The sequence below is a fragment of the Panthera leo genome, chromosome C1 (assembly GCF_018350215.1).
Source record: "Panthera leo isolate Ple1 chromosome C1, P.leo_Ple1_pat1.1, whole genome shotgun sequence".
NCBI lineage: Eukaryota > Metazoa > Chordata > Mammalia > Carnivora > Felidae > Panthera > Panthera leo.
This window is the reverse complement of record NC_056686.1, coordinates 50,921,657-50,936,383: the sequence shown is the minus strand read 5'-3', so window position 1 is coordinate 50,936,383 and position 14,727 is coordinate 50,921,657. Positions and strand designations below refer to the sequence as shown.

At 35.7% G+C, this 14,727-nt stretch overlaps 1 protein-coding gene across 8 annotated transcripts in view; it reads left to right on the top strand.

The window, feature by feature from the left end:
* The window catches only part of DOCK7 (dedicator of cytokinesis 7), a 229,138-nt gene that overhangs the window by 122,590 nt on the left and 91,821 nt on the right, over positions 1-14,727 (top strand). For all 8 annotated transcript variants that reach the window (XM_042951975.1, XM_042951973.1, XM_042951972.1 and 5 more), the window contains exons 16-18: positions 3,294-3,364; positions 7,154-7,292; positions 8,194-8,295. In XM_042951975.1, coding sequence (XP_042807909.1) covers positions 3,294-3,364; positions 7,154-7,292; positions 8,194-8,295 — 312 coding nt within the window. The remainder of the gene's footprint in view (positions 1-3,293; positions 3,365-7,153; positions 7,293-8,193; positions 8,296-14,727) is intronic.

Here is a 14,727-nt window from a genome sequence, read left to right as displayed (position 1 = left end):
TTTTTGTTTTTGTTTTACTTGATTGGCAGCTCTAAACTGGAAATTAATGATCTTGTAAACCAAATTTCTAACTGCATTACTTCCTGTAACAGATAGTATGAGTTTCCGTGAAGTCTTTTTTTTCCCGTTTTTATTTAAATTCTAGTTAGTTAATATATAGTGTCATATTAGTTCATATTAGTTTCCTGTGGACAATATAGTGATTCAACACTTCCGTATTGAAGTCTTAAATATTGAGGACTTAGTACATACTAGTCCCTCCCAGAGATACAAAGATGAATAAGACTTGTAATCTAAAGGATATGGGATAAACACATAAAATTCTAAAATAGTGACTTTCAAGAAAGGATCAGAACAGAATCACCTAGGTAACTCTAACAAAGTGCAGATATGTTTTTTCTGCTCTTGTCATCTGTGATTCTGATTCTTCTCCTTGAGAATGAGAGGCCAAAGGAAGTAGAAAGTGATGGGTAGTATATGAGGTTGTGGTATAGGTTGAAATGCTCCCCAGGTGATTCTAATATGTATGATTCTTCCCATCTTTGTTAAGAAACTCTGGTAATAGTGCATATTACACTTACCTAGGGAGCTTTTAAAAATACCAGTGCTCAGACTGAATTTTACTCCAATTAAATTATAGTGTCTGGGGGTGGGAACTAGTCATATATCAGTATTTTTAAATCTCCCTAAGGGGATTACATTTTGCAGCTAATATTGAGAACCAAGGTATATGCTAAGTATTAGAAGACGGCTGTAGGGGATTCAAAGGCAGAAGTGTACAGAGGTAGGAGAGAATGTCTTGCTGAGGTAATAGGTAGGTATCACCTGGAGGAGGTATATCTGAACTAAAACCAGAGATAGTTAAAATGTAGATGGCGTTGGGTCTTAGATAGCTGGGGAAGAAAAGCAACTCAAGTTGGAGAATGTCCTTCCACAGAGGTACAGTGGCGAGTTGCCAGTGAGCCAGAGCAGTGTAAGAGAGGTCAGAAATAGTAGATTGAGGCCAGACTGGAGAGATTCCTGACTGCCCAAATTATCATTTAGGATTTGTAGAACACTACTCAATGCAAGTTCCATGAAAGTAGATTTTAAGCTCAACTAAAGTTAGTAACATATGGAATAGAGGGACACCTGTCACTATAGATGTTCAACCTCTGAGAACCCTAATGGAATGAAAATGAGCTTACGAATAGGTGCATTGTTAACAGTTTTATTTTAGCCTTCTCTGCCAGTCATTAAATCACATTCCTCTGATTTTCTACTTACTAGGAAAGCTGTATATTTTCTCTTTTCCGATTGCCTCAGTTTTATCAGCATGTATAGATCTTGACAGCAGCGAGCACAAATTATGCATCTTTATATTCTTCTATGGCTGCTATTTCAGATCTTTGCATATAATACATGGTGAATAAGTATTTGCTAATAAATGTAGAATTTATTTCTGAGGTTTGGAGTTAGCATTTCATATTCTTTACTAGTTCTTTATTCCTGCTGAAAGAATGAATATACTATCACAGTTGATGAAAAGGTAGTGGATTGTGAAAATAGATGCTTTGTTATATGTGAATTACCATATGAATTGAGCTTATGACAAATGTAGTATATGTAAGATAATCTGTTTCTGTTGATTGCCTAACAAACTCTTCCTTGTCTTAGCACATATATGGCCTCTGTGGAGTCCCAGCTGCATCCAGCCACAATGACAGTTAGACCACTCCCTCTTTTGGTGCTACCATAGCATCTTCTCATTTCTTTTATGGGCCTTATCACTTTAAGATTATATGTTTATTTCTTTATCTTGTCTACCAGATTGTGAGCTCCTTGAGGGCAGGGACCGTGTCTTACTCATATCTATATCTTGATGCCTGCCAAAGTGCCTGTCACAGAATTGATGCACAGTCCATGTTGATGAATCGTTAAATATACATGTCACAAGGTCAGAAAAGGAACACTTTCTACTTTATGTCATTCATGTTATGAAAGTAAATGAGTTACTTTGTGAAAAATGGGATCTTCTCAGTGGCCGGGGTGGGGGATGGAGAGGATACTGTGTTCCTTTCACTTGTGTATTATTAGTCATATGCAAATATAATGCTTTTATCTTTATCCTATGACTGGTTGCAAGTATAGAAACATAGACACATTGTCTTTGCTTAATTCTGTAAAAAAATAAGGACTACTCAAATGGATCCTAAGATAATTTTTGGATCATATAATGTTGGTGTGATAAAATCATAAAATTCAAATTCTGGCATTGGAACAACATTTTATAAAAACATGGCAACGTATTCTTGGAAATTGGTGAAATTAGACTTCTCTAGGAGAGTCATAGTCATTACACTTTTACACAGCCTTAAAATGAAAGGATCTGTGTGAATAAAAGGATCTTTTGTGTCACAAAAAGAAACACAAATAATCTGTTAAAAAGTTCTTTTTATTTGCGGATGGTTCCAATTAATCCTTCTGTATAAGATGTAAAATTTGAGTTATTTTACCAGTTGTATTGATGTAAGTGCGATGATATGTCCATGTACTTATTTCTGCATGTGTAGAGATGGCTGGCCAGACATAAGAGGCTAATTTATGGGTAGGTAGCGTTGCAAATCTGTCTCACATAGGAATGATAAGCCATGTATCTTATCAGCTGCCCTAATTAACCGTAGTATTGCTATTAGAACGCCAGAGGCAGATATACAAGACTGAATTACTTTACCTTTAAACCTTCTCCAAAAGTAGTATTTGTTTTAATGTGGTGGATTTTTTATTTTTAAGACATATATATAAGAACATAAGAATGGCGCTCCTCCTTCTTAATAGGGTAGCTTGTAAGGGGTACTGGAAGCAAAGGATACATAGCTTCACCTAAAATAGGATTTTAAAATATCATTTATAAATTTATATTTGGCTTACAGAATGATTACTGTTTTAGTGGAAAAGCCACCAATTTTATAGTAGATACATGCTACTATTCTAAGACCATATTTCTTATATAAATTCCAAATGATATGCTACACCCAGATTTTAAAATGAATTCTTCACCTTCTTTAAGAAAAAGGAAATATAATGGGTAGAAATTTTTTGAATGTTTGAATGTCAGATGGTTCTATAGTTGAAAAGAAATTTACGGCTAAGCAATTGAATTTATTAATGAACGTCAGTAGGCACATTGTTCTTCATTGGGCTGATTTTGCCCATTGTTCTCCAGTAGTTATTAAATCAGACAAATTCTTACATAGATATGAACATCCAGCATTTATTACAACAAAGTTTCAACGTGCTGTTATTTGTTACAGGTAATCTTTGGTAAATCTAGCTGTTCAGAATTTTCAAAGGAAGCCTATACAGCCGTAGTATATCATAACAGGTACTGAATTCAAATATTTCTTTCGAAGTTACTCCCTTCTCAGTGGCATTTTAAGCACTCACGTTAGTGTGTTTACCAAATGCTTTGCTGCACTGAATGTGCAAATTCAAGACAGCTGACATCAGAGTTATAATTTTCTGCCTGTAGATGCATATTCTCTATAGACATCAAATTTAGACTTTATATACAAAAGGTCTTTCATATCAAATTCTCTGACCCTTTCATTTTTATTATATTGTTATTGATTATCATTGTAGCCTCTGGTCCTTTGGACTTTCCCTGTTATTTTCCCCTTGACACTTTGTAGTTTTACTTAACTCTTTACTAAGCTTATAACCATTAGTTAAATTGGTGGTATTCTCAACATCTAATAATACTTTGATTTAGTGCCCTTCCATTTTACTTCTTTGAGAAATTCTTAACTTTGGATAACTTTTAATCTCTGCTTTCTTTTCTTTTCTTTTCTTTTCTTTTCTTTCTCTTCTCTTCTCTTCTCTTCTCTTCTCTTCTCTTCTCTTCTCTTTTTTGTTTTTGTTTTGATTACTGAATGCTATTGGAGAAAAATCACAAAATTGTACCGATCAGGACTATCACAAATTGACGTTATTTTATCTGTATGATGGGACTGCAGTAATTCATTTTACTTTATTTTCTTTTTGGCCCCACCATTCTTTGGTAATCTTCTTGTCATCACTTTTTTTACCCTCTGTCATTTGGCAGGAGATATTTTAAGCCTTTCTTCTTCTTTCTCTAGCTCCTACTTATTTTTTTTTTTTTGCCTTACTCTTAGCGTTCCTACTTTATTAAGTGGTTTGAGACCATCCAACTTGAGAACCATCCACTTGTCTACTCTTCACCTCTGATTATCTCTGCATGGATCTGCCTTTCCTTCTGGTTCAAGGGCAGTCAGAGCCCGAACCTGGCTCAGTGTGAGTCTTTCATCTCTGCTTTCTACCAGTCTCATTCTTCCTCTTCCAGAGTGCGACTCCATCAGTTAACCCTTCTCTTGTACCATCAGTCCCCACTTCCCTGGCTCCATCTGTTACTGTCAAAAAGAAACTTAAGTCTCCTATACTTAAAAAACAAAACAAAAACTTCTCTTCAGTGTTGTTGTGTAGCATGGTTTTTCCTTGCGCTCTTTAAAACTTTATTGTTTCTCACCCTTTGTGACCCGCTCTCACTTTCCTCCCATCTCTTTGGACAGTTTATTTTTCTGTAGCAATTATTCTAATTCTTTCTTTCTTTCTTTCTTTCTTTCTTTCTTTCTTTCTTTCCTTCCTTCCTTTTTTTTTTGAGAATAGATATTCCATACAAAACACTACAGTTTCACTCTTGACCCTCTTTTTCTACACTATACTCTCCATAAATAACCTTATATGTGTTTCTCAGAGTTACATTCAATGAAAATGTTACTGCTTTTATCTTTATGTGGATTGTTTCGCAACTTTTTATTTTTAGTCATAACCTTCTTTCCGAGGTGCAGACATATATTTTTAGTAGCCTAGTAAGCATGTTCTTTTGGCTGCCTTCTCAATTTCCATGTATTTATCCCCGATTCTCTTCTGGAAGCTATCTCTGTCTGATTATTTTTATTAACGGTACCATAATTCTTTTGACTCAAAATTTAAAACATCCTTGCTTTCCTTCTTCTTTTCTCTAATATCCAATCATCTTTTACATCTTGATGATTTTCTTTTTGCCTTATTGCTAAAGTATCCTGTTTCTGGGCTTTTCTTGGATCCCTTTTTCTATTATAATACTGATTCCCTCTATTAATTCAACTCCTATTTGTTCTTTAAGGCCCACATCATATATCTCCTCCTAAATACAATTCCCTGATCCAAAACTTGAAGTAATCTGTTCAGCTCTGTTCTTGAAGCACTTAATCTTATATGCTATATGCTGTATACCAGGGGTTGACAAACATTTTCTGCGAAGGGCCCAGTAGTTTTGTTTTAGGCCTTGTGGGCCATACGGTCTCTGTTGCAATTACTGAACCCCGCTGTTGTAGTGCAAAAAGAGCCATAGACAATAAGTGAAGTTGCAAATGAATGGGCATGGCTGTCTTCCAATAACATTTTATTTATGGATGCTGAAATTTGAATTTCATGTAATATTTCAAGTGAAATGTTATTCTTTTGATTTTTTTAACTACTTAAAAATATAAAAATCATTCTTAGTCTGTAGGGCTATACAAAACCATTCAGTGGACTGGATTTGACCTGTAGCCATAATTTGCCAACCCCTGCTTTATAGCATTGCTATTGATATATGTGTGTCTTATTTATATTTCTACTAAATTATATATTTTTGAGGGTAATTATTTTTTCATATCTTTAAAACCACCACAGAAATAATACAGTACTTAACATAAAGGTGAACAGTTAAAACGTACTTGTTGATGAATAACTCACAGATGCTTAATTTTCCATAAAAGCCTTCACATAGTATGATTTCAGAAAAGAAATGAATACTCAGTACTAGGAATGATATTGATGAAGAAGGTAGTAATTTCTTAAAGTATCTCAGTTTATAGCTAGATCTTTATTTTTGTTGCTCTCAGTATTCGTGGAATTAAAATGACAATACTCTCTAACACTATGAGGAAATTCAACTTTCTCATGATTTAGTGGTGATTAGTGAGGTCAATAATAAGATACATAGCATCTTTTATTCACCAAAATCATCAAATTCTCAGATGGCTACCATTACTTATCTTTCTTGGGGGTATTAAAATTTTCATTAACCTAATATTTCTGTGATCAGATCTACACTTTTAGTGTTTTTGAGACTTATTTGAAATGGAAAGATATTAGACTTATTAGCATGGGGGGGGACCCTAATTGGTGGGAAAGGTTTCACTTTTAATTAGTTGGAGCCATATGGTTTGGATATATTTTCTTTGAATGTAACTGAGAGATACTAGCTGAATATGGAAGGTTGGGATGCTAAGATTCTGTCCCTTTTAAATCATAAATCATAAATAGCAGCAATGCTTTTTTATAAAAATGCTCCTAGGGACCACTCTCAATGGATATTGAGATGAAAATGCCATTGGTTAAGTCAAATATGATATTCGTTGTATTTGTGTAGTGGCTGGGAGCACTTCTAAACTGTGAGACAAATGCAATTTATAGGTGTTCCCTGATTTTTTCTTTATTTTTTTTTCCTTTTTTCTGAGCAGTTAATACATTAGTCTATGTTTTAACATCTGTTTCTTTAGCAATGGAATAATTGATATAAGATATTCCATAGAGAGCCCAACTTGATACTAAGCTGTCTAGAGCTACTTGTTTTTTTTTTCTTTTTTGCAAAAAGATAATACAAATTAATCTTTAATATGAAGTCACTCCTATAATAGAAAAATGTTTTTTTATGGTATGGTTTTAAAATACATACTTACAAAAACTCCTGTTACTTTTCTATGTAATGCGTATCAGAATATAGAAGGCCTTGCCCTAGTCTCCTCATTTATACAGTTTCCCATCTAATGAAGATCTCGGCATCAAGGTGGTGATTATTAATGAATTTTCAAATCATAGGATCACTCAGCCCATTAATAAAAATGAGACGAGAAATTTCAGAAACAAAGACAACTCCCTCAACTGGAAGTAGGAGTTAGTTACATAAGTTTGGGAATAGAGAAAAATATTTTGTACTGGAAGAAAAATTGAGCATGAATCGTGAAATTAATTTAAAAATTACTCAAATATACAAATGCAGTAATTATTTATTTTGAACAAATTACTGACTATTGATCTGTTTTGTTTTTTTTTTTTTTGTATGAAGGTCTCCTGATTTTCATGAAGAAATCAAGGTTAAACTCCCTGCTACTTTAACTGACCATCATCATTTGCTTTTTACTTTTTATCATGTTAGTTGTCAGCAAAAACAAAATACTCCTCTTGAAACTCCTGTTGGATATACAGTAAGTATATCTTTGTTTAATATTTAGCTTTTCAGTCTTAAAAGTAGTTTGAATGCTTGAGATGTAATTGGTGTTCATTATTGTTGAGTATTCCCTATTTGATTCCCCATATTGGTTAGGAAGAGTCATCGTAATAAGAAAATACTCATTAATGCAATTAATTAACATGTATAAACACTTAGGTGTTGGTCCTGATTATTATGTGTTTATCAAACAGTACAGTATAAATATATTAATTTTAAGGGTTCTTCAGAAGAGAATGGTTTCAGTGTAAAATGATTAAAAGAGACCCTTAGCTATTAAAGCTCTTGGCTTTAATTAAAAGCAATTAAAACTCTTGAGTATTATTTGAAAATCATTATGATTGAATTGCAAACGTAAACCTGAGGTGAAGGATATCATGATGTGCTATCACAACTTTGTCAGAAAAATCATGCTGCTACCCAAAAGAGAAAAATTAACAATTGACTCATTTTTTTGTCTATGAAATGGATTTTGCTAAATGTAACCAAATAAATTCATGCTTTTTAGTTTTGTTGTCAGCATTCATATTCAACGAAACCTTTCCCTGTATACATTGACACTATTACTGCCATGTATAATGGATTGACTTTGCGGCCTTTTTCTACTCCAGCTTTTTCTTGGATAGTAAGGACCTCTTTTGGCTTAAATATTGCATAGTTAGTAATAATGTTTTGGGAATGCTCCTTAATAAAAATATTGTCAGGGAAGCTTTTCTTTAGAGGAATCATGAAACCTATTATTACTTAATTAAATCCCCTTGGTGTTTGGCGCTGTGAGACAAATTTGGCTCATTCCAAATTCTTAAAACAGATTTTCCAAGTACTTACTTTTGTAGCAAATGTATTTAACTTAATATTGTTTCCTTTTTAATTAAAAGTGGATACCAATGCTTCAGAATGGACGATTAAAGACTGGGCAGTTTTGCCTACCAGTTTCACTGGAAAAACCACCACAAGCTTATTCTGTACTATCTCCTGAGGTCAGTATCTCTTATGGTGAAACTCTCCAGATGGAGTGAATGAGTTTTTTGCAGAAGTGTTTTTCTCAAACAAGACTTTGCTGTTCTATCTAGAAGTATGTAGATAATGAAGTAATAATATTATCTTGTACTATAGTTAAAATTACTCTATAGAATACTTAGAAGCTTTTAAAATAAGTATATTGATTTTAAAACCAAAATAATATGTGAAATATTAACTTAAAGAAAAGGCAAATTTGGAGAATTTTCATAACGTAACATAAGCTTTAAATAAGTAAGAACATTTCACTGAAAGTCTGGAGGAAAAAGAACAAACCAATTAATTTTTTAGAATCTTTTTGTAATTAATCATGTATGTGAAAAAAATTTTTAAAAATCATGTATGTGAAGATAAAGTAGCTACAAACTTGTAATACAAGAACCATTAGCAACTGTGATGATGACATATGTGACTTAAACAAAAACATTGGAAAAATCTCAATCAAGAATCAGTAGCCACTACTCAAAAACCAAAGTGCTTTTTGGGAGAACTGTTACATGATGATTATTAATATGAGTGCCTTGAATGTAACTGTTTGTATAGATTAGTCTGAAATATATCTTGGGAATGTTTTCCTGGTAGCATTTATTTTCAGAATAGAACTCAAAAAGTATTCATAGGGGCGCCTGGGTGGCTTAGTCACTTAAGCATCCGACTTCAGCTCAGGTCATGATCTTATAGTTCGTGAGTTTGAGCCCCGCATTGGACTCTGTCCTGACAGCTCAGAGCCTGGAGCCTGTTTCAGATTCTGTGTCTCCCCCTCTCTCTGCCCCTCCCCAACTCATGCTCTGTCTCTGTCTCTGTCAAAAATAAATAAAAACATTAAAAAAAATAAATACAAGTATTCACAAATACATTTGTATTGTTTTTGTTTAAAACACACACACACACACACACACACACACACACACACACACACAAAGACAACAGAAGGCTACTGCTCCGATCTCCTTTCTTACTATTCTTTGTCACTGACTCTGCGCCAGACAGAGAGCACAGTGCCTTGGCTGTTCCTTCTATATGAAGAGCACATTCCCATTTCTGGCCCTTTGCACTTCCCTGTGCTGGTGGTGCACTTCCCTGTGCTGGTGGTGGTGCCCCATCTCCAGGCCAGCTTCTTCATTTCATCCAGACATCCACTCAAATCCCACCTCTTCAGAGAAGGCGTCTCTGATAACTTTGTTTCAAATTGCAGCATCCAGCACTTTTTTATCCCTTTACTTTGATATGACTTCATAATATTTATCATTGACTTTATACTTCTTATATCTTTATCTATTTATTGTCTACAGAGTATAAATTCCAGGAAGTTAGGGACTTTGTCTTTCTTGTGCTTTGCTGTATCTTCAAGTACTTAGAATAGTGCTTGGTTCATGATGGGCAGTCAATAAGTATTTTATTTTATTTTATTTTTTAAAATTTTTTTTTCAACGTTTTTTATTTATTTTTGGGACAGAGAGAGACAGAGCATGAACGGGGGAGGGACAGAGAGAGAGGGAGACACAGAATCGGAAACAGGCTCCAGGCTCCGAGCCATCAGCCCAGAGCCCGACGCGGGGCTCGAACTCACGGACTGCGAGATCGTGACCTGGCTGAAGTCGGACGCTTAACCGACTGCGCCACCCAGGCGCCCCAAGTATTTTATTTTTTAATGTTCATTCATTTTTGAGAGAGAGAGAGAGAGAGGCAGAGAGGCAGGCAGAGCATGAGCAGGGAGGGGCAGAGACAGAGGGAGGCTGAAGCAGCCTCCAGACTCTGAGCTGTCAGCACAGAGCCCAACTCAGGGCTCAAACTCACAGACTGTGAGATCATGACCTGAGCCAAAGTCAGTTGCTTAACTGACTGAGCCACCCAAGCTCCCCAGTCAATAAGTATTTTTTAAATGAATGGATAAAGACAGTAGGAAAGAAATATGACTCCTTCCTTCCTCCTTGCCTTTCATCCCCTGCCAAATCTTTCATTCGATTTTCCAGGAACACATCTCCTCAGTAAAATAAGGTAGTCTTCTGCCAGGGGTAGCATTATATATTTCAAAAGGAAATATTTTAAAAGAAAATTGATTTTATGGAAATTATGTACTTATTCTTACTTAATTGATTTGCAAATACGAGGTCAACTTTCTAAAGGGAGATTGATGATTTTCTTCTAGCTACTATGCTGTGTATATACGCTCATATATAACATAAAGAATATGGTCATGGTTTGGATTTAATGATAGACGTATAGCTGATTGATATGTGATTAAGTGATCAAAACTTTTGTATTTTTTAATTACAGCATTAAAAGAACAGTATAGGGGCACCTGGGTGGCTCAGTCGGTTAAGCGTCCAACTCTAGATTTCGGCTTAGGTCATGATCTCATGGTTTCATGTGTTTGAGCCCCGTGTGGACTCTGAGCTGACAGCATGGAGCCTGCTTCAGATTCTCCCTCTTTCTCTGCCCCTTCCCTGCTCACAGTGTCTCTGTCTCTCTCAAAATAAATAATCTTAAAAACAATTATAAAAACAAAAACAGTATATATTCTTAGCTTTCTTATTATATTTAAAGAACAGTATAGGGGTGCCTGGGTGGCTCAGTCGTTATTATTATATTTAAAGAACAGTATAGGGGTGCCTGGGTGGCTCAGTCGGTTAAGCGTCCGACTTCGGCTCAGGTCATGATCTCACGGTCCGTGGGTTCGAGCCCCGCGTCGGGCTCTGTGCTGACAGCTCAGAGCCTGGAGCCCATTTCAGATTCTGTGTCTCCCTCTCTCTCTGCCCTTCCCCTGTTCATGCTCTGTCTCTCTCTGTCTCAAAAATAAATAAACGTTAAAAAAATTAAAAAAAAAAAAAGAACAGTATGTATTGTTAGTTTTAGTGCTGAATTTAAACCAAGTGAGAGATCATTATTCAAACATTCAGGTTTTACAATCTTGCCATTTGAAACTACATGGATGGAACTAGAGGGTATTATGCGAGGCGAAATTAGAGAAAGACAAATATCATATGACTTCACTCATATGAGGACTTTAAGACACAGAGGACTTTGAACACAAGGGAAGGGAAGCAAAAATAATATCAAAACAGGGAGGGGACAAAACATAAGAGACTCTTAAACATGGAGAACAGAGGGTTACTGGAGAGGGGGATGGGCTAAATGGGTAAGGGTCATTAAGGAATCTAGTTCTGAAATCATTGCTGGAGTATAGCTAACTAACTTGGATGTAAATTTAAAAATAAAATAAATAAAAATAAAAAATAATTAAACATAAAATAAACAAACATTCAGCTTTTACAGATAATTGCTTCATGCAATTTTGTATCTACTTTCCTGGTTATGGTGGAGCTCTCTTTGATTCAGAAGGTCAGAGACCTTCCCAATATGTATTAACTTCAACTGGTTTTTGGGCCTTAGAATGTGAAGCTTGCCATCTAAGTTTACATAGTAATAAACAAATTTCTGTAACCAGCACACTATTACTTTATGATACTTGTCTCGATCATTTTCAATCATAAGGGGATCATTTTCTTTTTAAAATTGGGTAAAAAGGAAGGTAAATCTTTGTGTGGCTTTGTTTCATATCATTTGGGTTTTAACCTGTTTTCCCCTTTGAATTTTCATGTTTTTTTTCACTCTGAATCTGTAAGCGTTCTTCTCTGTCAGGACCACTGACTGCCTTTTATGTGAACAGTACTCATAGAGTGATGTAGTATACAACTTGCACAAAAATCACGATGCTCTTGACTCCTGCTGTTAGTTGATGAATCCTAAATCTGCATCTCTGCTCATCCATTTTTATTTGTCTAGTAAGTTAAAACGCTTATTGATACCTTTGCCAGGATATCTCAAACATAAAATGTCCAAAATTGTACTCATTTTTGTTGAATACTGTAGGAATCATGTTGAGAGAAAAGCCTAATCAATGAATGTGTTTCAACAGTGTTTGTTTATGGTATTCTGGAGAATTTACCTCAGTTTGGTGTCATCAGGTTTCAGGATCAGTGTTTATTGAGGTCTAAGATAACAAATTCATGCTTATAAAATTCATCGATTGATGCATGGGCACGCATGGCAATCTGTCACCAGATTTTTCTGTCCATGGGACTGTCGTACTCATCCTGGGGCACTCATTATAATCACCTGGACTTTTAAGACTTGGTTGAGGGGAACCTGGGTGGCTTAGTCAGTTGAGCATCCGACTCTTGATTTCAGCTTAAGTCATGATCTCATGGTCTTGAAATCAAGCCCCTCATGGGGCTCCGTGTTGGCCCTGGAGCCTGTTTGAGACTCTCTTTCTCCCTCTCCCTGTGCCCTTCCCTCTCTCCCTCTCTCTCTCTCTCTCAAAAAAAAAAAAAAAGAAAAAAAGGTTTGTTTGATTATTTTTGCCTGAAATATGTCACAATGAAACAATATACATACCCTTTAAAAATCTCATGAATTATATGTCTGAGTATTTAACTTACAAATATATTTGTGTAGGTATGCAAAAATCAACATTAGGGATGTTTTAAAACTCAGCAGTGTTTACACATATATGTGTAGTTAGGCTTTTCAATTTATTGGTTTTTTATTTAATAAAATAATAAACACTCATGAATCTACTACCTAATCCAGAGCTAGAACAGTGATAATAATTCACATCATTTATGTGCTTGTCCCCTATTCCACATAAGAATAACCTGTAATTATAAAAATACTAGTCTTTAAAAAAACTGTGGTAAAATATACATAAAAAGTTACCATTTTAACCATTTTTTTTAAAGTGCATTCATGTTGTTTTGAAAACTAGCCTCTTTTTCTTTTTTTTTTAAGTTTATTTATTTGTTTTGAGAGAGAAAGAGAGCACATGCTGGGGAGGGGCAGAGAGAGGGAGGGACCGAATCCCAAGCAGGCCCCTGCACCATCAGTGCAGAGTCCTGTGCGGGGCTTGAAATTACAAACTGTGAGATCATGACCTGAGCCAAGCTCAAGAGTTGAACACTTAACTGACTGTGCCACCCAGGCACCCTTGAAAACTGGCCTCTTAAAAACAACTTTTTTTTGAGAGAGAGAGAATGAGAGAGCGCAAGTACACAAGTGGAGGACGGGCAGAGGGAGAGGAAGAGAGAGAATCTCAAGCAGTCTCCTTGCCCAGTTTATAGCCCAGTGCGGGCTTGAATTCCCAAACCGTGAGATCATGACCTGAGCCGAAATCAAGAGTCAGACACTTAACTGACTGAATCACCCAGGCACCCCTTAAAACTACTTTTAAAAAAATGTTTACTTATTTGAGAGAGAGTGCATGTGAGCACTGGAGGGGCAGAGAGAGAGAGAGAGTCAGTCTCAGGCAGGCTCCATACTCCGCGCAGAGCCTAACACAGGGCTCAGTCCCAAGGCCATGAGTGAGATCATGACCTGACCTGAAATCAAGAATCAGACACTTAACTGACTGAGCTGCCCAGGCACCCCTTAAACCTACTTTATAACTGAGGTATATGTGTATTTAGAGAATACATTTTACTTTGCTTATATTTTGAATTTAATGAAAAGGTTATTATGCTGTATAGAATCCTCTGGAACTTGCTTTTTTCATTCAGCATGATATTGCCAAGCTTTAGTGTTTCTTTATGATCATATATGATGTTTATATATTTTGCTGGCATTTCACTGTACTTAGAATATAATCTAGATTTGTATTCCATGACCTCCAAATCTCTGAATGATCTGAGCTTTTCTGTCTCTTTAACATCACCTTCTACCATCACTGAGCCCCTTCTTCTGTACTTATACCTTCTTCCAAATATTTTCCTGCTTCTAGGCCTTTGAATTTTCTCTTTCGTCTTCCTGAATTTCACATGGCTGGATTCTCTTCATTATCTGAATTTTATATAAAATAGCACTTCCTCAGAGAGGTCTGACTCCATGAATTTCCAGCCCTTTCCTCCACCACATTGTTGATACGCTCCATCATTTTTAATACAATTTTGTTTACTTAATACTTACCACTATCTGAAATTATCTTATTTATTTCCTTATTTTTCTCTATAAGAAATGGTGGGTAAGCTCCCTGAGAGCAGACATGTTTACAATGGAACTCTAGTACCCAGAAAACTGTGTAGAGACTTCAGTAAATATGTGTTGTTTGAATTCAGTATAAAAAAGTTGCAGGATTGTTGTTATTAGCAAAAACTAAAAAATGGAAATTTTGTTGAGACCAAAGTTTCCCGAAGTGATTAGTCATTTGGCAGTGATGAATATCTGCTGTGTTCTTTCCCCCACAGAAACATTGGCCATTTCTTTGAATCTTCCTCCTCCCACTCCCCCACAGGGGTAGGACAGGCATTTCACTGGCATGTGGAGAGAGAGGGCTCTGGGCTGTGAAATACAAACCTATTTGCCAGATCCAGCCATAGTCACTCCCATTCCAAAGCCTG